The 27,914-nt window shown below is 39.3% G+C and overlaps 2 protein-coding genes across 7 annotated transcripts in view; both read left to right on the forward strand.

The window, feature by feature from the left end:
* Positions 1-4,034, forward strand: part of TEC (tec protein tyrosine kinase) — a 54,506-nt gene extending 50,472 nt beyond the window's left edge. For all 5 annotated transcript variants that reach the window (XM_075709944.1, XM_075709942.1, XM_075709945.1 and 2 more), the window contains 3 exons: positions 281-399; positions 754-911; positions 2,929-4,034. In XM_075709944.1, the coding sequence (XP_075566059.1) occupies positions 281-399; positions 754-911; positions 2,929-3,006 (355 nt within the window). In that variant the 3' untranslated portion in view covers positions 3,007-4,034. The remainder of the gene's footprint in view (positions 1-280; positions 400-753; positions 912-2,928) is intronic.
* Positions 4,035-5,690: 1,656 nt separating this feature from the next.
* On the forward strand, positions 5,691-27,885 carry TXK (TXK tyrosine kinase). 2 transcript variants are annotated; one of them, XM_075709951.1, is made up of 15 exons: positions 5,691-5,728; positions 12,465-12,519; positions 12,755-12,857; positions 13,671-13,876; positions 15,647-15,712; positions 16,427-16,481; positions 17,300-17,379; positions 18,786-18,913; positions 20,109-20,183; positions 21,148-21,319; positions 21,851-22,067; positions 23,025-23,089; positions 25,165-25,283; positions 25,741-25,898; positions 27,227-27,885. In XM_075709951.1, exons 3-15 carry the CDS (start codon positions 12,759-12,761, stop codon positions 27,293-27,295), a joined length of 1,509 nt encoding a protein of 502 aa, XP_075566066.1. In that variant the 5' UTR covers positions 5,691-5,728; positions 12,465-12,519; positions 12,755-12,758; the 3' UTR covers positions 27,296-27,885. The 2 variants fall into 2 exon arrangements, with proteins under 2 accessions (XP_075566066.1, XP_075566065.1); XM_075709950.1 differs by lacking the exon at positions 5,691-5,728 and adding an exon at positions 5,795-5,883.
* The last annotated feature ends 29 nt before the right edge of the window (positions 27,886-27,914 follow it).

A 27,914-nucleotide genomic window follows, 5' to 3' on the forward strand; every position in this document is an offset into this window, starting at 1 on the left:
TTTCTCTCGTAATACAGACATTTAACTTGCAGGTGGCCTAGACCTGTGTTGTATAGCTAATAATCACAGGAGAACACTCTGAGGTCATAAGAAAAATGAACAGTGCCTTGACTGGAACCTTTGTACTACCCCAGAGAAGCTGTTTTTATTGTGTGATGCTAACAGTCATGGCCATTAGGTGGCAATATAAGCTTCTAGTATTCAAATCGAAATCTAAATTATAATTTGCAGGCTTGGAGGCTGACTGAAGGATATAATGTTTTTCTTTTCTTTTTTTTAGGTATGTCCTTGATGATCAATACACAAGCTCCTCAGGGGCTAAATTTCCTGTGAAATGGTGCCCCCCAGAAGTTTTTAATTATAGCCGATTCAGCAGCAAGTCAGATGTCTGGTCATTCGGTAAGATGTTCCTCACTGAAAGAAAGCATTATTTTTACATTTTATCAATAGCAGTTAAGCCCCAGTTATTAGGAAGGATTCAGATGTCTGAGAAGAAGCTCAGAGAAACCGTTTGCCACGGGTTTACGCTTGCGTAAAGTTCCACAGAGACCTTTAGAACTATTATTTATTAAAATCCGTGCTACTAGAATAAGATGTTTTCAGTGATGACACATGTGAACACTTTCTAGAATATGGATCTCAAACTATTTATCTATCAGAAATCCTGAGCCCAGGGCTCAGAATGAACATACATTTTTAAGAAGTTACTTGCTTATTTTCTTAATGTTTCTTTTCTTTTTTTTTTTTTTTTAGGTGTTTTAATGTGGGAAGTATTTACAGAAGGAAAAATGCCCTTTGAAAAAAGTTCCAACTATGAAGTGGTGACGATGGTTAGCCAAGGACATCGTTTGTATCGGCCCAAACTAGCCTGTAAGCAGGTGTATGAAATGATGATGATGTGCTGGCAGGAGGTATATACTTTTTTTTTTGTCTTTGAATTGGAAAAAAGGTCATTCTAGCAACAGCTGTTAATCCCGATTGCAGCATTCTGACTGTATCCAGCTCTCTCAGCTATTCATGTGTTTATTGCTAAGACAAATATATCCCCCTGGTTTGCAACTGAACTAGAGCTGTGATAAGAAAAACCACCAAGGAAATTTCTATGAAATCAATGGATTTCATGTCAGGTTAAGCGTAAAGGCATTGAGTGACAAAATGAGATAATTGCTAAATCTATGCTGGTCATGATTATATCTGTGTACAAATACTCCTAGCAAAAAAAATTCAGTCAGAACAGCCCAGAGGTGGAGAATCTGATTTTATAGTGCCTCAGTTTGTTAATCATTACAGAAACAAGACAGAATGACTGAAAATATTTTTAAAGGAATACTTCATTACCTGATTATAAATTATATAGGAAATATAGATTAACTTGCAGTTGAATCTAAATACAAATTCCAAGGTTTATAAAGAAAGATAAAAACACATTGTACTGTTAATCCTCCTAACCCAGAAAGATACCGACTGTGCAATTTTTACAGAGGTCAAAGGAGCAGCAAACCCAAATTTAATACTTTATCAACTAAATCGGTATAAAACAGTTTTTGTAGTATTAAAGCAGAAAGTCTCTAAGGATAGGTGCATTTAATGAGATGCCTCTAATTTTGAGAGGGCAATCAAGGAAACCAAGAATGGAAAGAGCTACATGATTTATTTCTAGTTAGTCTTTGCCACAGGGGTTGCTGGGGAAAAACTGCTCTTTTCCAGTAAGAAAGATAACATACTGTCTGACGCTTGCCTTGGAGGAGAAGGTGCTAGAACAGAGAGCAATTAGTCATCAAACCAGCTGGTGGAGATCTAAAACTTACAAACCAGTTGGTTTATGCAGCAAAAAATACATTAAAAAGAACAGTGCCCTGGAGGGCCGCGGAATGACAGATATGTCTGTAGTTCAAAAAAGCTATTCACAGGAGTCAGGAAACTACAGATCATTAAACTTTGTTTGTAATTGGTAACCTGCTTGAAATGGTCATTAAAATGGAATAATAAACTACCTGAAAGATAATGATAAGTTATTTGTTAGTGGTCTTTGAACATTAATATGTATTTATAGTAATTATATGAACATCAATGAATTGATTAAAAATTTATTGATTTAATCAGGGGTTATTGACAATAAAATCTAAGCCGTCGTCACGTGGGAGAGAAAGAATCTTTGCAAATCACAAACAGGACACAAGTAATGGCAAGATACTGTCAATCTTTGTCGTAAAATATGATTACCTGTAGGTACCTCAGTCCTCATTTAATAAATTTATTAATGATTTGTAGAGGGAGGTGAATACTGAGGCTTCAAAATTCAGCAGGTGATACAAATCTAAAGAGGCTGATAAATGGAGGAAAGATACAACTTACCCAGAGATTCAGAAGATGCTAAATTAACTGTGTCAGCAAGATCAGTGAAGAGACTACCTCAGTGTATTGCTATAATTAAACAAAACAAACAGGATGTTATGACACATAAGGAACATATGGAAGATAGAGGAGATGAAGGATGCTGTTGCATAGGTCTATGACGCAGTCTCATTTCGGAGTCCAAAAGATAACGTTGAAGTAAAAGAGGCTTCAGAGAATGACAGTCAAAATTCTTAGGAGCGTGAACAACTTGTGTAAAGAAAGGTGTGTGCAATTCATTGGGGTAGGTGGGGATGGGGAAGAAAAATGAAAAAGCATAGCACTATGCAAAATAATGGATTATATGGAAAGTGTAGTCCAGCAACACCTATTTATGCTTTTTCAAAGTGTAAAAAAAGGCGACACTTACTGAGATTAGGCGACACATCCAAAATCCACACAAGGAAATATTTTTGCATGTCACATCTAATGAAATGGTAAATTCATTGCCACAGAATGATATCAAGACCAATAGTTTATCAAAATCAACACAATTTTGTTGTTTTCTGATCACAGCTGTGCTTTTGTTTTTAGAAACCGGAGGGACGCCCGACTTTTGAAGACCTGCTTCACACAATTATTGACATTGCAGAGGGTGAAGATGCTTTCTGAAAGAAGACAACAGCAGCACAAGTACAGGAAAGAAGCCACTTTCCAGAGATATGGGTTCACCATTTCTTTTTAGACTTGATTCTGTAAGCTGCTGGATGCTGCTAAGCAGTGTGGGGAACCTGTAACATCTGATCCACTCCAGCACAAGGAGAGTTTTACATGATGTTGGGAAATGACCACAGTATCTGCAGCAATACTAGCAGTCTCTATATTTTCTCTGAAAAGTCAGCATTGCCTAGCTGGCAAGTTGAGCTCTTTATGGAGGAAGAGAGAGAATGTGGCCAAAGCCCAGGAGCCTAATTTGCATTTACTGGGGTTGGGTTCATGTACATACAGTCCATGTTTCTGAGTTTCTCTTTACACAGGCAGTAGTATTTGTAGTGATTTGCATGCTTAAAAATTGAAGGTATCTATAAATGGGTATTTACTGACATTGAAATGTTTCCAGAGATTCTCCAGAAACGTTGTTTTTCTTGGTTGATGGGTGTTTTATGACACATCAAGAACACAAAATGTGCCTCTTCCATTTGCACGTAGTAGGTTGTTAACAGCACAGTCTTCAGTTTAGTGTAACACTCAAAAAGCTTTGCTTCAGAACTGAGCCATGATATGCCCCAAGCCATTCTAGGCTCAACCAGAGACCTCCCATGGTTAATCTTGATGTTACTTGTGAAAAAGAAGTCCAAGCTTCAGCAAACTGGCTGTCAGTGTACCATAATACCTTGTTTGGGATTAATTATAAAGTAATTTATATGCTGTATGTATTGTAAATATATAAATTCCATGCACTTATTTATATGAAGTGTGTTTTACCTCTTGAAATTTTCAAGCACAAGTTTGTCCTACCTTCGCTTAGATACACAACTCGATAGATGGGGTTGTAAATGAAAGAAAGTACACTCTCAAATGTGTTTAAGGAGGGCTCTTCTTTCTGTCTCTCATCTGTACACACAGTGATCTAACCTTTCTGTTCATAACAGAAAATGTCATACCACACATGTATGTAAATAAACTGAATGTTAACTATTGTTTGGAACCAACTAATGTGTTGCCAATAATTTGCTGTCAGTGCATCATAAGCCAAACTCATTGTTTGTATGAATATGGTGTTATGATAGTCCATGTATGTTTGTGTGTATATATATATCTGCGTGTATGCACACTCTATACTAAATATATATGGTAGTATGAATGTGGCCAGGATGAAATGTTCAGTGCAGAAATGCCTGAACTCTCTTTAGAAGTTACATGCCCTTTCCCCTCTGCTAGAGGCTAATGGTCTCCACAGCCTTGCTGAAACCTGTTTCAATTAACCTGACTTTTACCAGCGCATATGAGAGTATTTGCGCTTCAGTTTTGCTGTAGCCACCTCCGGAGTAACTCTTATTACATGTTTTCTTTTTCTGTTGTTACTTGTGTCCTTGTGCCATTTGTAATAGAAAATAGATTGCACAAAAACTTCTTTCTTTTTAGTTTTTTTGCAAGTAGGCAGAGAGGAGTATGATGAAGTTTATTTCCAGTTGGATTGTTAAAGGTAACTATAGTTAGCTTAATACATTCCATCATTGCTGCATTTGAGTATTTCTGTAATCAATTTTGGAGATGCTTTGTCTAAATGTTGAAGAGGAGGAAGCCTCTTGTTTCTTGGAAGAAATGTTTTCTTTTTCTCATGCTATTCCATTGAAAAGTTACAAGCTGTCAGAAAAGATCTAAATTGCTATTTCCTTTTTCTTAATGACAACATCTCAGAAGATTATTGCAACTATGCAAACAAACCTGTCAAAGTGCTAAGTCCAAACTACCCAACCTCTACCAATCACATGGATTGTTAAAGGGGAAAATCTAGGGGTTTCTACCTGTGGTAGAAGAAGGGACATGGAAGATCTGAGGTAAGCCGAGCTCATCTTTCCTTCCCTAACTGCTCCTTTGCACCCCAGTTTCGTAGTGAAGACTGTGCAAAGTATGGCATTGCCAACACTTTCAACACTATGTCATGAGGAATTCTACAGTGTTTCCCTTAAAACCCAAACGAAGCATAGGAAAATCAGGAGATTAATAGTTTCCAATGAACCTTAAACCTGTTTCCATACAGTAATTATATATTTATTATTAATTTATATGATAAAACACAAGCTAACTGCTGACTTTTGGCAGCAGTTTCCTCATTGACATGGGTGCTTTGAATCCGACCCCTTTGTCTGCCTCTTCCCAGTACCTGAGGATAATTTCTGCATACCTGCCATTGGGTTTAATACTTAGGATGCCAGGAACTGTGAGGCACCTAGTTTTTAGATGAAAGAATTTTTTTAGTTGAATGTAGCCTTAGATGGTTAATTTTGGAAAGGATCAGAACACCTCTGGAGGCAGCTGTCTTGCTGACTCTCTCGATGTCTTCAAAGGCAAGTTGAAATACCACACCATCATTTCTTCTGGATGAGCTCGCTCATCCTTAAGCAAATTCAGTCCTTCTTCCCCTTTTTATTATAACTGGTTTTTTTCAAATTTTGGGGTCAAAAATTCATCTGAACAGAACCAAATGCTGTGATTTACATCCACTGTATTTTTTCCTTTTTTTTTAATAGCCACAGTGATTACAGTTTAATAATTTTTTTCTGTAAAATATGTGTTTGATACTAGAAAGCAACACTTTTTTTTCACCTTTTTTTTTTTTTTTAAACAGATGTGAGATTAGTATCTACTCTGGGACTTTTTTTTAAAAAAGGTAAGTAGGCGGAGTCAAGCAGTATTTGTGGTTTATCATGTTTCATATCAGAGTGAAGAGCTCAACTAGGGCTGTTTTACTGGAACAACTGATGAAGAGAGGTTTGCATTTTCATTTGAATATAAGTGGACAACCAGACATGATTCTTTCTACCTGTAAGTAAACTGGGCCATGTATTTTCATCTTGCAGTTTTGTTTTGTGCAGCGGCAGCGTACTTGGCAAATGAGCTATTTAATTATTGCCATAAAAATACCAACCGGCTTTCTCTTGCACTGCTCAGGTGATCTCTGTTCAGACTGCTTGCCTTGACTTTGAAAATTACTGCACAAATATGGATCCATTGTATGATGGAATCAGCAAAGCAACTGCTTTTACATACAGATAGGGAGATATTCCTATGTGCCATCCTTAAAAGCATGTACATATGCTGACATGAATAAAAAGTTTGGTAGAGCTAGAGCTGTCTTTCCTCCAGAGCGGAATTAACTCACAGGAAGGATAGAAAGCCTCAGCTTGCACATGTGAAAATCTGAAAGCTTGTCTTTTAAAGTATTTTTTGAAGCGAACTATACTGTGCCTTTCTACTAGATTATTGATTTTCTAGTACTGTTGAAAACTGACAGACATACCAGATCAGGAGGCATACTGTGTGTTACAGTAAAGATTTGGGTTTGATGGGTGAAGCTGAGTTTGTAGCGTTTAACACAGTTAACCTGCTGCAAGAGCAAGAACTCCGTGCAAAACATGATAGAAGAGTGCAAGTCTTAAGACATGGACTACAGCACTTTCAAAATTAGTAGTGCTTTGAGAAACAGTGAATCAGAAAAAGAAGCTTAAGCCAAGAAACCCATGAAATAATAAAATTATAAAATGCAAATCATAAAAATTAATCTCTAACTTGTTGCTTGTATCTTCCCCATGCCCGCAAATTAGAGCGAGTTACAACTGAAGACAGGAGGAAGATGGCACATATAAAGGTGTATGAATTGGCCACCTATACAGACAATGTATCAACCCAAAGCATACTGCTGGGTGTTATGGGATGTTATAAGGACAGCTACTGGCAGCAGTGGACCATCTCAAAGGACCTGCGTGTTTTCACTCTCCCTTGTCTGTTTTCATGGGACTCTTTCAGCTTCTCAAGCAAACAGCTGTTCCTGACAGCTGACCGATCTTGTTCTTCTTCCTTTAGCATCCCAGTTGCTCCCTTGTGCACAGATGAATTTGTTTTCAGGCCTCTAGGTTTGTTATCAAAATGTCAGCTGCAAATTTTTCAGGCTAGCTTCAACACCAGTTTCCTAGTTTTTCCACTTCATCTCCATGCTTCTCTTGCCATGGTTATCTTTTCTTATTTCAAAACCGTGCATGCTAAAAGGTCTGATTTTGGGCATCAGAATTCGATAGGCTATCGTGGCTTTGTGCTAGTGTTGGGAGTCGTATTTGTTAACCTCTCACCGGGGAGATAATATGACACTGTTCTAAAAACAAGCATCTTCCTCCTAATATAGTTGTTTCCAGAAGGAAAAAGACATGAGCAGTGAAATGGGCTACGTTTTTTTGTTCCTGTCTTAAACTATTTGTTGAATTGGCTGAACTTTGAGGTTGCAAGCTTTCATCAGAAATCAGAGATACTAATTCTCCACACAATTGAAGAAGGAAGATTCAGCAAATTCTAGTTTCAACAGCTCAAATACTCATCTTGTTTGATTTAAACGTAGGTTTTAAGCTACTGACTTTGTCTGTGATGACTTACCCTGGCGATCAAAGCCAAATGTGTTTTTATTAGCTTATGTTTTGATAGAACTCAGGGAAGTGTGGGCTGAGAGGTCTAATGGGGCTGTGGATGCTGGGGAAACCTTCCTTCCTGTGGATTTAAAAGAATCAAGACTTGCCCACTTTTTCTGGAAGTTTTGGGAAAATTTTTGGTTATGTAGGGAACAGAGAAGTGGGGCCTGAAAATAATGATAGGTCCGTAAGTACTTCATTTTAACAGACTTCAAAAAATAATTTACTGTTAAAAATTATGGGATGGTTCTTTCTGTTAGCCTATATTTCTTCCCTGTGTCCTGTCCAAAGCAGTTTTTCATTCATAATATGGTAAATCTTATTGGTGTCTCTGTTCTCTTCAAAATATGGAATCCAAAATGCAATTTCCTTGCTGAAACACAACTCTCACCGATAGCACCACTGATTAATTTTTAATTTATGAACTTTTCAGTGCGGTTACTTGAGTTAGGGACCAGGGGGTCAAGGCCTGCTAATAGGTATGTGACTCTAACACCCTTTGACAGATCCGGAGTGTTTTGCTTAACAAAAGGTCCTTGGTCCAAAATCAAAGGAAATCAGATAGAATAGTTCCATTTATTTCAGTGATTTGAGTTAGGATGTAGCAGAAAGGAAAATCAAGAAGAAATATTTAAAACAATGAGTAAATTTGAAGAATCTATTTTCAAATTCTTATTTGCATTTTAAAAGATAGCAATTTTTTGCATTAAAATGCAGGGGTTTCAAAATTATTATTATTTCTTATTTTGCCTGATGGCTGTTGAATAGAAGAAAAGAGAAAGGAAGGAAGAGCCTGAGTCACAGGAGGGTGTGTGTAGCTGTGAGAAGCTTCAGGCAGGAAACGCAGGCTTCCTGTAGCACTGCCGTGAACATGGCTGTGGCACCTGGAGGCAGCCCTCAGCGTAAACATCTTCCTCAGCCACCAGCAGAAGGTCGAGATGTGAGCCGGTTTAATCAAATTATTCATTCAGTGTATCAAAGCCTTCACCATTTGCAAGTGTTGGCCAAGTCTTTCTAAAACAGCATCACAGAGCAACTTTGGGCCTTTCCGTAGTGAGTTAGGAACTCAAAAAATATTATTTTAATCAAGGGGAGAAAAAGTATTGTGCAAGAAGCTTACTGGTGACTAGGGAGGATGTAAAATGTATAGGTCAATACAAAGGTCTTTGCCTGAGATGCTGAAATTCCAATCCATCAGGTCAAAACTTCCTGACTTAATTAAATTTAACTAAAGCAGGGCTTAGCTCCACAAAACGGAAGGAGAATAGATTTAGACTGGATCTAAGGAAGAGATTTTTTTAGAATGAGGGTGGTGAAGCACTGGCACAGGTTGCCCAGAGAGGTGGTAGAGGCCCCATCCCTAGAAACATTCAAGGTCAGGTTGGCTGGGGCTCTGAGCAACCTGATCTGGTTAAAGCTGTCCCTGCTCACTGCAGGGGGGTTGGGCTAGATGACCTCTAAAGGTCCCTTCCAACCCAAAGCATTCTAGGATTCTACAGTTCTGTGTTCATTGATAATGTTTCCCAGCAGACCTGACAATTTTCTGAACAGAAATTAACAGATTGCACTGCTATAATTTATTCTTTTATTAATTTCTACTGAGTTATTTCCGCAAGTGCTCTAGGAGTAATGTGTGGACAAAAGAATTTCAGAAGCGATGAGGTTGCCGAGAACAGATGTGTAAAGATGGGTTTGTTTTCAAAGAGATGGAAATGCTTTTTAGGAGGATAAATATCTGATGGATTGATAGGGCATGATTTGACACTTAAAATACCCCAATAAGGAGAATGAGGAGAAACAAACTTTGCAGAACTGTGCAAAGTTTGTGCTGCTCCTCAGGACACAGCAATCCAGTTCAGCATGGGCTCATGGCCTTAGTCTCATCTGAACCTTCACTTTTTGCGTGCAGAACCTGGTCATACTTTGTGATCTTTAATTGGTTGGACACTCCAGCCTTGGAAAAATCACTCACCAAATGAAGCACATGTCCCAGGAAGCACTATAATGAAAGCTTTAACCTATATCTTTTCTGTGGTTCTATGGACACGACAAGAGACTAAATACTTAATATCATATTTTAAAAAACATCACATACATTCATTTATTGCTAATTGCTTTTAGCATAGTAAAAGGAGGGGGGTCAAACATGAAAACCATCCATTGACAGAGCAAGTCTGAAATTCACTGAAGGCAAAAAGGATTATTGAGCTTACACTATAAATTTATTCAAATCACTGTGCTCATAAAGAAAAGCAAGACAGAATTACATGTCCATAACATTGGTCTGAACCCCTCGCTTTTGTGCTAACAGCCAAATCTTAAAATCTTATTCAAGATCATTCTTGGGTCACACTGAAACCATGCAGTGCTGCTTCTAAATATTTCTGGTAAGTGTTCTATAAGGTAAGCAAGCTGTCTAATGAGGAATAAAATATTTAATTGGACTAGATGGTTTAATCAGAAGAAGTAGACAAGCTTTCAAATGTCATATTCCTTTTTGTACTTCACTAAATACTTTATAAACATTGATTAAACTTCGTGGCACTGGCTGAAGTAAAAGAAACCCAAGAATTTTTTCACCCATGTTGTTCGCTGTTTATGGAACACAGAAGCAATTATAAAAAGAAATGGGAACCTAACACAGTGTAGGTCAGGGGACAAACACAATTCCTTCCCAAGATATTTGGGAAGGTTTGGTAAGTGGCATGTAATTTTTAACAACCTTTTTTCTAATGAAATTGCCATAACTTCCTCAAAAGACAGTACCTGCAAGACCGCACTGTCATGCAATATGCTTCCAAGGCACTAATTAATATTGCTTTAGAGACACTCACTCCTTAACACCATGACACTACTTTACTCTTGAATTTATGGGGGTTTTGGGGGAACAAAAAAGCACTGGTAATAAACCAGAAATAATTCCCAGCTGACTTTTTAAAAGTGATTTTCATGCCAACCTTGTTCTTACCTAGAACATTAATAATCTCAACGCTGTAGTAAAACAACGCTAGAGACCACTTTCAGGCAAACTTCAGCCACTATAATTTTAAACAACTAAGGGACAGTTTAATGTACACTGGAAAATTATACAGCAAATAAATTGCGTTGCCCATATCTTTTCAGCCTGGTTTCTTTAAAGAAAATTGTTGGTGTCAGCTGGCTTGGGTATTTGTAGTCGCTGCAGTTTGCATAGCCGTCAGTGGAAACTTTTATCAAACAGTTGATAGTGTCTTCTGATTAATGCAGGCTCACCAGCTTCCCACACGATAGGTTCTTCACAGGATGCAACAGTCTAAGGGAAATTGCCCCATGACTTTCAAGATAAACACTCTAACCAAAACACGAGACAGGTCTCTTCCTCTTCCAGCTAAGAACTAGTTTTGATCTTATCTTTCTGATGTCTGACATTCTCCTTTTATTAGTGCAAGATTTGCTAATTAGGTACCTTCATAGAGAAAATAATTACATTTTCATCATGTAGTAAGGTTGCTTAATGTTTTGAGTGCTCGGATGCATACTCTCAGCACACTTGGCTGAAATGTTGGTAATAGGCATTGGCAAAAAGTCTTACAGAACACCAGAAGGGACATCCTATTTATTCCAGGCTGGATTAAGTCATTAGGATCAACAAGCCAAAAGTGCCGTGAGAGAAAAAGAAATAAAGTGGAAGACACTGGTGGGAGAAAGACATACCTTGTGAAAGATAAAACAACAAAATACTGGGACCTCAGATATTCTATTTCAAATAACTTTTTGAGGTGTCTTTTTGTTCTGTGGCAGAGAAAACTCGGGAATGGGATATAAAGTTTATTTTCTGTCTGTAGCTGAATATGACTGGAGCCTTGTCTCTGCATGCCTGGCTCTCATGCTTCCTAAGAGAGCATGCATTGCACCCGGGAGCCTGAGCCCAGCCTGCTGGTGCTGCTGCCCTCCCTGCCCACCGGCAGATGCATGACGGTGACACGGTTCAGGGAGCCGACCCAGCAGAGAGTGATTCCCCACTGGTTTAGCGTCCCGTCTCGCTCCATTGGAGATGAGATGAGCAGCAGTGCAGAGGGAAAGGGGATGGGACCATAGCTGCCACAGCTTGGCTTAAACTGCCATGGGAACACAAGTGGGGGAAAGTAGGTCTCAGCATGAGTAGAAGTGGATCAGAGCAGATGTCAACCATGTATTTACCTCATTCAAATCTTCTTAATGCTTTCTGACCTATTTAATACCATATCCTCTCTGCTGCTCATACATGATACACTAGATGGATTTCTCTGTAAATGTATGATGTATGTTATGACATGTCCAGCGTATTTTTCTCAAGGATTATCAACCACTTGGCACGTAAGTGTAAAGCACGTCTTTGGTAGCATTTAACCCTGGGCTAATGCATATATTATATTAATGGCTGCAACAGAAACAGGAAAATCTGAATTAATTCAAAGAATTGAATGTAGCATGTCTCCTTTAATAAACTTCACAATAAGAAAAAGCTTGTTGTGCAAGTGTGGTTTTGTATTTAACTTGAATGTTCTAAAAGTTATGTTATTGCTGAAAGGGACAGTTCTTCATCTCCTGTCCCTGATGATGTTGTCCTCCCCTTTATTGCACTGGTTAGAGCTTGCATGGGGTGATGTGATCAGTCAGATTGGTACTGATCTGGCTGACAAGGTCTTTTTTTTTTTTTTTTTTCTGATTTAGTGAGCTGATTTAACTCATCACATGGCCTCATAATTGCTAAGACATAGCAAGGGAAACAGTGGGAGCAAATAGATGGGGCGGCGGGAAAAGTCTGCTGTCTTTGGTGGATGCAAATTCAGCTGTAATGATTTGCTAGATATCTCACAGCAAGACAGAGCTAATAATGGGGCTAAGAACATACGGTAGTCCTTAATTCTGTAAGTTATGTAAACAAACAAACAGGAACACTGCAAATCTGGGAAATGTTCTTATTCACAGATCACACCATCCAGTCTGTTTTCTGCTGCTGCTGCTGCTGCACAGTGCAAAAAAGGTATGTGAAATGCTTAAGCTTTTCATCAATTAGGATGATCAAAGTATCTACACATAAAGGACTTTTAAAAATCCCTCTGTTTTCAGTAGAACTGCTAATTGTACTGAAGTTTAAAGAAGCTCTACCCTGCATATCCCTAATATGAAGGCAGGCATATATATCCATGAATAAATATTTTTATGTGAATATTTATAGATATGTATTCACACTAATACTTCATGTTTTTCAAAATCAGAGCAATGAGAACAAAAATGAACCTGGACCCTGATACTGGACTGGTGACCCAGTACTCAGCCTCAGAACCAGATGTTTCCTATGCATCTGCTTGGAAGTGCAGGGTAAGCAACGTTTTGGCAGGTGAAAAGAGAGAATTGAAGTGATGTACCATATGGCATCTCAGTACCAGAAGCAGCAGAGGAATAACTAACTCTTGAGCATGTAATTCATTGCATAAAAATTATAGAGTAAAGGTATTTGAAGATTCATGCTGATGTCAATACGGGGTCACAGTGAGGTTTCCTAAGCTCTCTGTCATGGGTGGTTCCTTCTCCCACCTCTGGGTTTGGGTGATGGAGGTGGGAAGGGTGGGACTGCCCTGTTGGGCAGATGCAAGCTCGCCTTGCTCAGGTGGCATGTGAAACATCCACCTCAGTTTTACTTGATCTAAGTTGAATAATCTGAGCTTTCAAAGCGTAACTAAGTGCAAAGCTAGAACCTAACTTGATGCAAAAGAAAATGATTATGTTCCTGCTGATTTCCAAAGAAAGTCTGCAGCGCCCTCCGTGTTAATTCTCCGGATAAATGACCGAATTTCCAGACATTGTAACTGCACTGATTTCAATGTGGCTTTGCTTTTGCACCACCTGAGGAGTTGTCCCCACCATTCATATCATGTAGAAGTCACCCTAATTAGGTAGATAGCTCGTTTATTATTCATTGTACTTTCCATTGTTGTTTTGGCTTCTACACCAAACTATTCAAATGTAATCTTGCTGTTTTACAAGTGATGAGGTGATAGTGCTTTACAAGGGGGAGTAATGTCCACGATGAAATCCTTTTAGTTACTGAGATGGTATAATATCAGGGGAATTAAGCAAACAATAGTAGGGAGAAAAGACTAATTATGAAAGATACTTTTTTTTTTTCACCAGCGTAAGAGGCAATTGCAGTTAAAGAACAAGCCATTACCTCCTTTACCTGCTGAGGCCTTGGAAGACTACACAAAAAAACCCAGAGTTATTGCACTCTATGACTTTTTTGCTAGAGGACCCTTGGATTTACCGCTCAAGAAGTCAGAAGAATATATTATCCTTGAACAGTATGATCCCCACTGGTGGAAGGCAAGAGACCAACATGGGTAAGAGAGTAGGCATCTACTTCATAGAATCATAGAATTGTTTAGGTTGGAAAAGACCTTTAAGATCATCCAGTCCAACCATTAACCTACACTACCAAGTCCACACTAAACCAATCAAGGGTAGACTAGACTAAACCATGTCCCGAAGTGCCACATCTATCCGTTTTTTGAACACTTCCAGGGATGGGGACTCCACCACCTCTCTGGGCAGCCTGTTCCAATGCTTGACTACCCTCTCTGTGAAGAAATTTTTCCTAATATCCAATCTAAACCTCCCCTGGTGCAGCTTGAGCCCATTTCCTCTCGTCCTGTCGCTAACTACGTGGGAGAAGAGACCAACACCCACCTCGCTACACCCTCCTTTCAGGTAGTTGTAGAGAGTGATAAGGTCTCCCCTCAGCCTCCTCTTCTCCAGGCTAAACAACCCCAGTTCCCTCAGCCGCTCCTCATAAGGCCTGTGCTCCAGACCCTTCACCAGCTTTGTTGCCCTTCTCTGAACACACTCCCTACACAAAAAGAAGAAAAACCTAAAACAACCCCTGCAAAAGCAGGCAGATAGAATGAGAGGTGCAACAATTTAGGGGCAGGTTTGAAAGTGTTCAGCTATGTACAAGGCACACGGATTGACTGGGCAGACTTTCAGCAGTTTTTGGCACCTCAGAAATGGGTGGGGAATCTGGAATCTGTTGGGAATTCAGAGTTAAGTCCTAGACTCAGTAATTTCCTGAGCAACATAAGGATGTTTGAGGACCGTGTGAATCACTGGGCTCTGAGCCATGTGCAAATTCAGCTTTCCAAGCTGCAAGTGCTTTACAATGCAGTGTATATGTATAAACACTTCATAAAGAGCATAGAGATTATTAAGACATGTGCCTGAAACAAAATCCCTGACCCAAAATTCCTGGATGTTTTAGAGAGCTAGATAATTTCAGTTAGGATCCTTTCCACATTTACGTTTGTTTCATGTCGTTCCCCTTTCTCCTTTGCATTTTCTTCAGTGTATCCTATGCTGTCATGCTGGGAATGGTTATATGCTATATAATAACTGTTTCCTTTTCATTTAGATTTCTCCTTCAAATACCTGTAAATGTTTTTTCTCAATTCATATTTGTAGTGAGAGTCCACTGGATTATTATTTTGTATATATACGCAAGCACACACTCCACACTTAAACAAAAAAGCTTTATATAGTTACAAGGTTAGAAATAAAGGGAGTGGCTTCTGATTCAGAAGAAATGTCATTTTTTTCTAAATGTTCTTGTGGTTTGACTTGAAAATTTTCATTAAAATGCTGCTCTCAGCACTCTATAAATATCTTATTCCAGCTGATTTATTCATTTCAGTAGCCATCCACAGTTGTGGGGCAGAAAGATTGTGCCTGGGATGAAAGGACTCAGACTTCTATTCAGTTCCCATGTTGGGATTCAGTATCTAATGGCATAGCCAATAGTATAAGTAACCTTTATAATTCAACAAAAGGAAGATGCATATCTTAATCCTATTAACATTTTGCACCATACTATAACAGAATCATAGAATCATTTAGGTTGGAAAAGACCTTTAACATCATCGAGTCCACCATTAACCTAGCGCTGCCAAGTCCACCACTAAACCATGTCCCTAAGTGCCACGTCTACACATCTTTTAAATTCCTCCAGGGGTGGTGACTCAACCATTTCCCTGGGCAGCCTGTTCCAATGCTTGATAACACTTTCAGTGAAGAATTTTTCCTAATATCCAATCTAAACTATCCTCAATATGTCATTTCAGGAATGAAGGTCTAATTCCCAGCAACTATGTTACTGAGAACAAGAAAAGTAATTTAGAAACATATGAGTAAGTACCCTTGAAAATTATAATCATGCTTTCATTTCTGAAAATGGATTGGAGTGAATACATTTTAGCGATTGATCCTTCAGTCTTTATTAGACATGAAAAGATGGTTATTGAAAGCTCTGGGTTTTTTGTTACAAAGCATTACTCTTAGAATGAAGTAACCATTTTGATTTGGAACTTTTAGCTCAGTGCAACGTGAAGTTACAAACACTGATTACTTCAACAACATTCATTTGCATAAAACAGACTGTCAGAATCCAGATGTTTCCTATTTCTGTAGGCTCACTACATCATGTTTCTATATTCTGATCTCTTCCTGTTGTGAACATGTAATTAATTGACTAGAAGCTAATTCCAATTACTTCAACCTAATTTACTGGAGAGAAGAGTAAAATTCTGCAAAATTCTAGAGAACAGAGTCTCAATGCAGCGAATGGGACTGTAAATTTCATCACAGTTTGGTGTAACTGTTTCCTGGGTTTTCTTTTGTTTGAGCTCATATTTCATCACAGTGAATGGGGAAAAGAGTTGTCATATTTACAGTGGTCTAATAAAGTAATTCCAAATTAAGTAATGCTTATACACAACAATAGTTCTATTTGGGTTTTTGGACTGGGAATAGTGCAACTGTTAAGATGGATTACTTTTGTAAAACAGAGTAAACGTTAATTTTTACTGGCTGAAATTAAAGGATAGGTTATCTCCTTGTTGCAGGTGGTACTGCAAAAACATAAACAGAAACCAGGCAGAACTTCTCTTGCGCCAGAAGGTAACTCAGTTTATACCAAGAGCTAACAATATCTAGAAAGATCTATCAATAGAAGCATCAAGAGCGTTACCACAGTCAAATCCAAATCTGTTTGGTGCGCAGTAGGAGAGAGAGTACTTTAAAATAAAAAGGCTTTCTGGGGTAAGTGTACAGTGCAGGCTATTCAGACTTCACAGAGTTTTAAGTTGTAGCCCCAGCAAATTCTATGTAGATTTTCGACACTAGATAAATTGAATTGTGTGTGGTTTACTGTGCTTGTCTTTTGTATGAAACATTGAAGACTGAAATCCATGTAGTAAGTTAAGTAAGTTAGCAAGGTTAGCAGAGCTTAACAAAACCCCTGCATTTTCCTTATGTATAGAGCAAGCAATCCATACTGCGTTCTACCCCCTATCAGTTACCAAAGTGCCTAACTCAGTTAAACTCATTAGGTCTTTGCTCAAGGACTAACACAGGGCTTGGGCAAGACAGACCAGAGAAGAACATTTCAGATAGAACTGCTTTACAGTATTTTATTTTAGTGATTTGTTCAATTTGATTTTTTTAACAAATCAAAGCATTTTCACTACTTCACACTGATGAGTATAATTCACCTAAATTATTTAATTCCAAGAAATTGCCTGGCACTTAGTATTTTCCCTTGGTTAATTTTGGTCTGCTATCTACCTGGCTATCAATTCCTGTTCTCCACTGCTTTATCCCCCTCCTAAGTAGTCATAGGTATTCTGCAGAATTTGGTAATCAGCTGCAAGCCTATCTCAGGGGAGGATTATTTAAGCTCAAAAGCAGAAAATAACTCTACTTGGATTTCTTTTCAGGCTAAAGAAGGTGCATTTGTTGTCAGAGATTCAAGCCAACAGGGGCTTTTTACGCTGTCCATGTATTCAAGGGCTAAAGGGTGAGTTGCTCTGAATGGTCAGGGTTTGAATCAAGAAGTGATAGAAGAAATCCTTGGGATAAGTGGGTAGGTTGGACATGCAGTGCACAGGACCAGGGAACCGCTGGGATGCTGTTCATGCAGAGTTAATTACCCTGTGTGCAGAAACGTTGATGGTGGGCAGTGGATCTGGGTGTCAGGATGCAAATGTCCTGCCAAGACAAGATTAACTGCACTCATTGAAATCCACAAATACTCTGCTGTGAAAGCTGTGCATCCCACCCACATAATGCAGGCAATAAGACCTTACATTTGCATCTTCTTGCTTCTCTCTGTACATGAAGTGCCATGGCTGCCACACCATGCCACCACAGCCTTCAGCCACCACACCAAACTGCTTCCCTTCTCTGCAGGCTCTGCACACTGTAAATTCATCCCAGACTGCTGTCCCCAAACTTCTCCTGTTCTTCTCCTAAAATCACCTCACCTCCACGCTGTGCAGTCTTTACTACTTTTGCTGGAGGACTGCCACAGGACTCGCTTTTCCCCCACATCTGTAGCAATCACCTACAGTGCTGACTTATCCCTTCTCGAGCTGCCTTATACCCATCTCCCTCAGCCCTCCTACATCCTCCTGCATCAGTGCCGTCTGCTTTCCTTCTCCTCCTCTTAGAGCAAGCCAGAGGTGAGAAGAGCAAGCAAAAGGCATTGCTGCTACCACAACCCTCTTCCTCTCTCTCTCTGCTCCTCAGAAAGGTGGGGCAAGCCCTCCCTGCCACCCCCTGTGCTAGGCACAGGCTCATGTTTGCAGTAGGGTACCAACTTTCAGCAACCACCTCCAGCCTGAAATGCAAACCTAACCTCTTCATTTTGAATATTGCAGAAAGCAGGGGTAGTTGGGCAGCAAAATGTACAGAAAGCAAGACAGACAGGTAATGTGGAGAAATACAAAAAAGTAAATGTACCAAATAAAAGCTCCAGTGAGGAGTCTTTTGAGAAGCAGAACGGAAAATGTAATCTCACAGTATACATGAATATGTTTTTAACTTTTGGGGGGAAACTCAGGTAATGAAGAACCTTTTAAATTTTAAAAGCTTAGACTCAAATAAGTGCTGAATTAGGAGGAACATCTGTTAAATGCTACAGCTATTTCTTATGGATGCAACAATACTTGTGCAATATCTCCCAAAGCTGGGACAGAGATCCACTCAGGGAGTCTTATTTTTTTCCCCGAAATGCTATCCCAGCTACATACAGCCATGTTAAGTTGAAAATTGTATCCCAAGTTTTCAGATTTTTTGGTGCTTTCTTTCAAAGTGAAATTTAAGCAGATTTATAGTATTTTTATAATATATAATATATATATAATATATAAAATTATTTTTAGTGAAATTTTAGTGAAAATTATAATCCTTTGTTGATTTCAGAAGTCATAATGGAGATATTCGACATTATCAAATTAAGAAAAACCACTTGGGACAATATTATGTAGCAGAGAAATACCTTTTTTCATCTGTTCCTGAACTCATTGAGTATCATCAACACAATGCTGCAGGTAATGCATGCAAGCTGATAAGGTTTTACAACAGATGATTTGAAGCTCCTCAGGAGTTTGACAGACTGGAAATCGCTCTCCTCTAATATTTTCCTTATAAAAAGAGATACAAGTTTTTCTATTGGTAATGAATTTGAATATGCCATAATCCTTTCTGCCAAAGTCATAGCTGTAGTGTGCATATACCCTGGGGAAAGGGAACCCACAAACTCGTCTACATGTATTAAATGAATTTCACAAAGCTAGCAGCCTAATGTATTTACCTGCTCTGTATTCTCTTGGTTCATATTTGACTAAATGGGACTTGGATGAAATTTGATCAGAATTCTTTCCTTGTCTGCAACAAGGACTCGCATGCATACAATTTAAGAAAAGCAGGAGCTACGCTGTGCATCAGCAGGCAGCATTCTATTGATTTTGGCAAAAAACCCCACCCCACAAACAATCAAAGGTAGAATTAGGGAGCACAAGGACTCTCTAACACTGGTTTGCAGCCTACCAGAGTTAGCCATCTCTAATTGTTGGCCTTTTATAATTTTTAGCATTAAAAAATGCCCTTCACCTTGGTTCTGCCCATCATTTTAATACAATATCAAATGTTTTTACCCTGAATGAGTGGAGGTAGGAAAACACACAGTGATTCCTCGCACTAGTGAGGAAGGAAGGTATGGGAATGGACAGAGCCTTTTGCTGGAGGGAGAAGGATTGTAGGAAACACATGAAGCAGAACAGGACATGAAAGTAACAGTGGGAAGAATGAATGAACGTAGGGACTCCTTGGTGAGGGATGTAATCACTGGTACTGTGGGCTCATGATTCAAAGAAAATGAATGACAGACACAAAAATATTTCTTGCAATGGGAAACAATCCTGAGGAATCGTGCTGGAAGAAAGTGCTTAGGTGGGTGATATAATATCGTATTTAAGATCGCTAACATCATACAAACAAGCAAGAGTATCACTTTTGGTTGTATGAAAGTATAGACACTTTTGCAGTCAGGGCCCTATTGAATAGTCTTCCTCCATTTCTTCTCACTGTAGTGTTTTATCTGAACAAGCTGTAAACAAAAGTAACTTCAAGAAATAAGAAATGTAGATCAGATTCCAAATATTTTTGTTTCAGAAGAGGTATGATATAGTGTACTTTAAAATGCAGTAATTGGTCAACAGAATATTGTTGCTTTGTCCCCTACAGGTCTTATCACTCGTCTCCGACATCCAGTTGGATCAGCTGGATGTTCTTCACCAGCAACAGCAGGATTTAGTTATGGTAAATTTTTTATCTTCTTTTGGTGGAGATTTAGGTATCTGCCTAGGCAAGAATTTAGATCACATTCACTCAGCTAAGAATTAAGTTGTATCTGTGAAATTTCCCAGTAATAAGAAACACATAAGCAGCTGCATATTCACCAGAAACACTCATTTCCTCGTAAAGTGTCAGTACCAAATGAGACACCCGACTTGAGTCATTCTGTTCAGCGACTGCTGTGGTTCTGTTACAACCACCAGTGCCTTTCAGAGATATCTGGACTTTTCTAAGCAGTCTTTCCTAAGACTCAAATGTACATTTAATAGCTTTTCAAAGGCTGATTTATTGAAATGCTTAGGAAATTGAAATGAATAATATTTATGGGGAAGATTTTCCTTGTCAGTTCTGCAAGTTTTAAAAATAAGAATGAAATCTTACACAGTATTAGAAAAGAAGCAATAAATGCCTGTTTTGTGTATATAGATCAGGAAGTTCATATCATCTGGCTGATGACAGGAACCTCCAGAATTCATTATCTTTCCTGTGAGTGTTCCCATTAATCTCAAGGCTTAATATTTCTGAAGGGCAGAACTATTTTGTTATTACGATAGAGGCAGCCAGTTACTATTTCTGTAGCAATACTATCCATCCAGAACTGGTTCAGAGTTCAACATCACATATGATAATGCCAGAAAAGTTCTCATATATAATCAAAGCCAAACACTTGTGTTATCTTCAAGCCTCAGACATTCCCCCATTAAGCAATTTAAACACTAATCACATTCTACAAGCTGTAAAATAACACTCACATATAAACATATATGAGCACCTGGGAATTTTCAGATATTTAAAACTCCTGCTATAGCTGATGAACAATTGTGATGTTTTACTGCATGCATTAACTGCAAATAGCAAGGCGTGTCTCCTGGAACATGGCTCAGGAAAGCTGACCTGACTGTTGTAACATATTGGGTTGCTTTTACAGAGGACTGGGAGTTAAACCCATCTGAACTGACGTTCATGAAAGAACTTGGGCGTGGGCAGTTTGGAGTCGTTCAGCTGGGTAAATGGAAAGCAACCATCAAGGTTGCCATCAAAACAATTAATGAAGGTGCAATGTCTGAAGATGATTTCATCGAGGAGGCCAAAGTGATGATGTAAGTACAAAAGCTATTATATCTGACAGTTGATACTGATATGTGCTGATAAATAAATGTGGTGCTACAACTATTCTTTCATCCATAATTCACTGCCTCTAGGACCACTGGCAGAGCTCATACCTAACTAAAGCTTTTGAGAAACTATATTACCATTTCTGCCAATTTTGTAAATTAGGGAAACATCCAGTCTGGGTCTTGGCACAGCCCAGAAGAAAAGAACCCTTGCAGGGTCATGTCCCCTCCCTGAAAGCCAGGCATAGCTAGGCCTTTCCATTTCACATCATCCAAATCAAGCTTGGCATTCACTGCATTTATATAACTGATGAACGATTATGAATTCAAAGAGTACACTTTTTGGAGGAAATTGTAGGCAGAAATGTGTTAGACAGTGGGACAACTCTGAGACCACTTGAATTGAATACTGTTTATCAAGTACTGAAAATATTTTTCGAAACCATCGTGAGAATCAAAGGTGTAGTGACCTGCCAAGGACAAATGCTAGCCTGTCTAAAATGTAAGTTTAAACAGGAAACTCTCCCACCCGAAGCTGGTCCAGCTTTATGGAGTGTGCACACACCACAAGCCTCTCTACGTCGTGACTGAATTCATGGAAAATGGCTGCCTGCTCAACTACCTTCGGCAAAGGCGAGGGAAACTCGGCAGAGACATACTGCTGAGCATGTGCCAGGATGTGTGTGAAGGGATGGAATACCTGGAAAGAAATGGCTTTATTCACCGTGATTTAGTAAGTACAATAGCTTTTCTGAACTTCTTGGTAAATACTGGCAGTACAGAACATGCCACTGCATTTTATGGGACACTAATATGTCCTGTAAGGCTTCAGCCCTGCAGGATCTAAGAAGCCAATAGTGTTTTCCTGCCTGTAAACTGAAACTTTTCAGCTGTTCTTTTGTCTGTGGACAGCTGGAAAAACTACTTGATAATCAAGAGAAGTCAGAGAAAATGGGGATATTAGCTTGGAGCAGGCCAGTGTTAGGACATCCCAATACAAGAGTATCATGCAGTGATCACAACACAACCAAAATTAGAGCAAGACAGCAACAACAAGGATTTTTTTTTAAAAAACAAAAATCTTTTTCTATCTACATTTTTTCTGCTCCCTACTGACTTACCTTGATGCTGGGATATTTGGGTGGCTTTTCTGCCCTACCCCTCATACACAGGAAACCACAGAAGAAGAACTTGGTTCCTTACTCTCTGCTTTTTGTTCAATGCTTGCATCTGGATGCAGAGAGGAAATCTTCCTGCTCTCCTCCCTTGTTGCCTGAAGAAATGTAAAATCTTGAAAATTTCCAAGAAATTCCTGATTTCTGTACTGAAAAAGTCACAAAACATTTTTAAAAATTCACATTGAGTGTCCTAATACTAGTGTTCAGGAAGATACCTGCTTGGATAACTAGACTCTGAAGCCTAAAATTTCTTTCACCATGCAGCAATATGTCAAAATATTGCAACTCATACTACAAGCATTTTAGCTGATATATGCTATGAGTGTGTAGCTACACAGTAGCAAAACATGTTCATTGACTCAAAGCCAGAAATTCGCTTATATTTTTGACCAAGACACTCATCCCCTTTTAGAATATAAACAGTATGAGCTGAAAGAAAAATAATCAGCTGTCGTATTTTTCTTAAAATGCTTTAGCACAGATTTCAGATATGTTTCTCTCATTTTCCCCAGGCTGCAAGAAACTGTTTAGTGAATGCTGAGCACGTCGTTAAAGTATCCGACTTTGGCATGGCGAGGTATGAGGCCACTGGTGCGGGTTTAGTGAGTACCTATTCTCAGTCAGCTGCAGCATGACCTTGAGTTAACCTCATTGTTTGCTTTGCTGATTTGGGGAATCCCACTGCGGTCAATTTTTGAATTCTGATGGAAATTACGATGTTGTTTAACTGTTGTACCATGAACTGGATGTTGTGTCCTCCTCTTGCTACTGGTGAGTGTAAGGCAAGTAAGCAAACTTCAGAAGTACTTGATGGACAGAGAAACACCCAGCGTGCACAAGGATGCCAGAAGCTTGAAGAAACAAGTTCCCCAATTTTTCTGAGCAGCAGGGAGGACAGAAGGTCCCTAGGGACAGATCTGGATGCTGGTGCTGACCTTTAGAGGTGGCAGCAGCTGAGTAGGTCAGGCAGGAGGCAGGGAGGACCAGCAGGGCGGGCAGGAAGTGTGATGTGTACTGCTCTAGCAGGGAAGTGGTTTTTCTGCTTAATGACAGGACCAGCCAAACATGGAGAAAGAGAGCAAAAGGCACTCTGACAAGCACAGACCAGAGAAACGTAGCTCTGCCCTCACAGACTTCCCCCAGAGGATGTGCTGAGCTGACCAAATGACAGACTGCTACCCAAAAGGGTTGTCTCACTCCTTCCTTCCCCTTGCAAGCCCAGCACAAAGCTCTCCACCTCTGTGTTTTACTGGCTGTTTTTTCTGCTGGATTAGTAGACTGAATCGGCTCACTTTGCAGGCAGACGAGCTTGAACGGCAGCGCGTGGCTCTGAGCAGGAGGTGGTGGTGATATTCACCCTGTGGCTGCAAGTCATGACATCAGCACAGCCATGCTGCTTACCTTTCGTTAGGCTTTGCCTCCTATTTCTAACCTAAGGATTACAACACCCCAGCAGTTCATAACTAAAATACTTGTTTTTCAAAAGGCTGTCCTAGACCATGGCAGTGCCCGCTGGTTGCACTGCTCCACAAAAGGGTAGGTCAATATCAGGGGTCTGGACTCATCCAAATGCACCAGAAAACACAGTAAGAGACCCAAAGTCTGTCAGGATCCAGTCTGAGAATAATGGACCAGAATGGCTCACTGCTGCCAAAAAGTGGAGACCAGTGGTGTGGCTCTAGGACAGGTACTCACTCTCCCGGGAAGACCATGGAGAGGTGATAGGATCACAATCTTATTATTCAGAGCTCACACAGCTGCCCCTACTGGTTATTTTGTACTGTCATTTCGTATGTTCCTTACCCAATAACCTCTCATCTTTCTGTTCCTGCACCAAAATAAGAAAGGGAGACGAAGAGATGATTTCTCTTAATGTGACCTCCTTTAAAAGGTGGTTTAAAAGGGGCCTTTGCATTATGCCTTTTGTGAGAACAAATGTTGTGTAGTACACATCTGTCATCTGCTCAGGAACATTAATACTGAGGAAAATGTGCACAGAGCTTGTATGTAGGTAGGAATCAGTCTAATAGCCTTTTAAAATGTTGCCCTATAAATGCCTGCATCGGGCATATAATTTCACCTTAACTGGAAGGTCAGCTCCTATAAGCTTGGGCAAAGAAAATTACCTTCCCAGTGCACCTGCAAGAGCTGTTGCCTTGTATGTGTACTTCTTTCTGTGTTGCTTTGCCAGAAGTAACATCTGTGAGGGCAGTGGATTCCACTCATCTGTTACAAACTGTAGCCCTCTGCCAGTAGTGTTTGGGTACAAGTGGTTGAAAAAGTGGACTCTTAAAAAGAGACAATAATTATCTATTGCTGCTGGTTTTCCTGCCTATGGCATAGGGATATACCCAGAAGATGACAACAGCAACCATCCTTTCAGTCTCACAGAGCATATTAAAATGTTTTATTCCGACATACTTGTCATGAACAATTGAAATCATTCATTTAAACAGAAATCTCTTTAAGTGCATAGCTTCCAGTGTGGGTATCTGTGTGCACTTTATATCAGATTAGTGATACCATTTCTTTGTTTCTAAATTGACACTGTATTTTTATGGAATTTTTATGGAACCATCTGTGGAAATGTTGCCAGAACTGCTTGCCATTTAACTATCATTAAAATATATGCTGTTTCCTCGTATTCTTTAGGTATGTCATTGATGACGAATATATCAGCTCTTCAGGTGCCAAGTTTCCAGTCAAATGGTCATCTCCTGAAGTCTTTCATTTCAAAAAATATAGCAGCAAATCAGATGTCTGGTCATTTGGTGAGTTGATTAAGTTAATGTGCAACATACTGTGCTTCCCTAGAACTACTGATGTGATTTAAGAAAGTGTAACTTTTTACTGACACTACCTATCTTAAGCTTGAGTCCTTCCCATTTTTCAAATCTTGCCTATATTAGATGAGTATGTTTTTTAATAGAAAGGCTCTGTGCCTGAACATTAGATTTGGACTGAAATGTGCATTCTTGGTACGTCTCCATTAGCCAAAATTATATTCATCTCAGTTTCATGGACCACCATCTTAGCTGACTTAAAAGAGAGCAGAATTGTATCAGTTGAAAATGTTTTTGGTAGTCTGTCTTCATCCAGCTCACGTCACCCATGTTTTCATGCAATACACAAAAAAAATCAGGAGTGGTTTTTGTGCTGCTAATGTTGTTAAATAGCTTGTGGGTTTGGGGTTTTTGTTTCGTCCTAAATATTTTGGTTCGCTTCTAGGTGTACTGATGTGGGAAGTTTTCACAGAAGGCAAAATGCCTTTTGAAAGTAAGTCAAATTCTGAAGTTGTCCGTGAGATTTCTCAGGGTAACCGACTTTATCGACCACATTTGGCATCACATACTGTGTACAAAGTCATGTACAGCTGTTGGCATGAGGTTTGTTGCCCTTTTTTTTTCCTGCAATATTTATTATTAATTCATAATGTGGATCTAAAAGCAATCTTAAAAAAATGAGGCATTAAATCCTTATTTCACATCTGTGGCATCCTCAGTATCTCTCACTATGCTTTTCACAAATCACACCTAGGTTTACAAGCCTCTGTTTCTTTTGACTGTTGCATCTAGTAAATACAAAGCACACTGTCGGTACAATAGGTCTTAGACCATCACGGGTTTTGAATATGCCACTATTGTCTTGCTTCTCTACCGCGTCAAATGTAATACCTTTTTTCCTACCTCTGTGTCATGCATAGCTTTCTCTAGCTCTGCTCTGAATGATAACCTTAACACATTCATATACAAAGTGGGCACACCCACTAAATGCAGATTTTAAACCCCGTTTTTCAGGTGTATGTCAGTACCTCTGTACATCAGTACAGCTCCTAGGCTGCACCTCTTTCACCCTCTCCATTCTGATTTAGTACTTGATGTTCTTTCTCCATTTCTCCAGCACCTATTTCTTTCTATAGCGATATCAAAACACTGATTTCATCAACTTCTCCATCTGAGTAATCCATTAAGGTCCCTCCTTCTCTAGCATCTACAGGAAATGAATCTTTAATTTTAGACAAAAAGTACTTTCAGAAGAGCTTTGTGTGCAGTGCTTTCATGTAAATAAGCAGGCATACACTGAGGGTAGCTGGGGAACCTTGCTGCTACCGCTGTCTCCTTTCTTGCCCATCTTTTAACTCTGTGTGAAATTTTTAGACCCTGAGTAAAAAAAGCTTTAGAGACTGAAATCTCAACTGCATCTAGCTTGCTTGCTTACTGCAAACATCCATCAGGATGCCAGCCAGCAGAGAGAGGATGGGGAAGAAGTTCTGTCTTCTCTTGTCTGCTGTCACCCAGGAGTTTGTTCCATGCTGAGCTGCAATACATCGAAGGATACAACAGTGATGATCGTTCTTCAACAGCCCAGGAAACATTCCTCAGTATCATGGTTTCCTGAGATGTAGTGCGTTCCAGTGACCCCTTGCAGGGGAGAAATGCTATAGGAGTTCTGGTCCAGAATTGAAATAAATATAAAGAAATTTTAGGAATGCCCTGAAAAGTGGCTGTGCTCATGCTGCCGGTGTCATGAAGAACAGATGATTTTTTTTTTCTCTCAAATGATAAACTTGATCTTTTCTTTTGTATTAATTAAAAAAAAAAATGTAATTTTTATGTGGTAGCTCATAGGTACTTGTAACCATCTTCTGAAGTCTGGTTGATAGCAAAATTGATCAATTTGCTAATATAAATTTATTCTCCGCTTTTCTTTTCAGAAACCTGAAGGACGTCCTACTTTTGCAGAGTTAATAGAGACCCTCACAGATATAACAGAGATGGGATAATCAGAGATTTTACACAAATGTATTTACTGAAAGGTTAGCATTAAACATGTCGATAATGCAGCTGAAACAGAAAAACTCAGCCTTTTACAGCAGTCTTCACTTAAACTGCAGTACCAGCATCCTACATATTGAAGCAGCTGTTCAGGCTTGGCCTAATTTTTACTAATTTGAGAAGGATACCTCAGGAGATTGGTTTGGGATACTCCAGGCTTTGTTGTCATGATTCAGGAGAAAAATCTGTCTGGAAAGAAGTAACCAAGCTTTCTCACCTTATAGGCTTTTTTATTTATTCCTTTTGTCAGAGCTACACTAATTCCTGTAACAGTATTATTAAATTATTTGGTACTTAATATGACTCATGCACTGGGGAATACTGATTGGCAGCAGCAAAAATGATGGAAAAACCTCTGATAAAGCTCTAGCTAGGTCATGTTTGAAGGCAAGCCCTTTTGCTACAAAGCATCCAGCACTGAAGAAATGGAGCAGTGTTTCAGAAGGGGCACTAAGCTAACTACCAACCGCCGGAGCAGCACCTACACCTGTGCCCGTACCCACTGCTGTGGATAAAGGTGGGCAAAGGGAGCAGTCGTCACTTAGAATCATAGAATCGTTTAGGCTG

This window comes from Pelecanus crispus, chromosome 4 (genome assembly GCF_030463565.1).
Source record: "Pelecanus crispus isolate bPelCri1 chromosome 4, bPelCri1.pri, whole genome shotgun sequence".
NCBI lineage: Eukaryota > Metazoa > Chordata > Aves > Pelecaniformes > Pelecanidae > Pelecanus > Pelecanus crispus.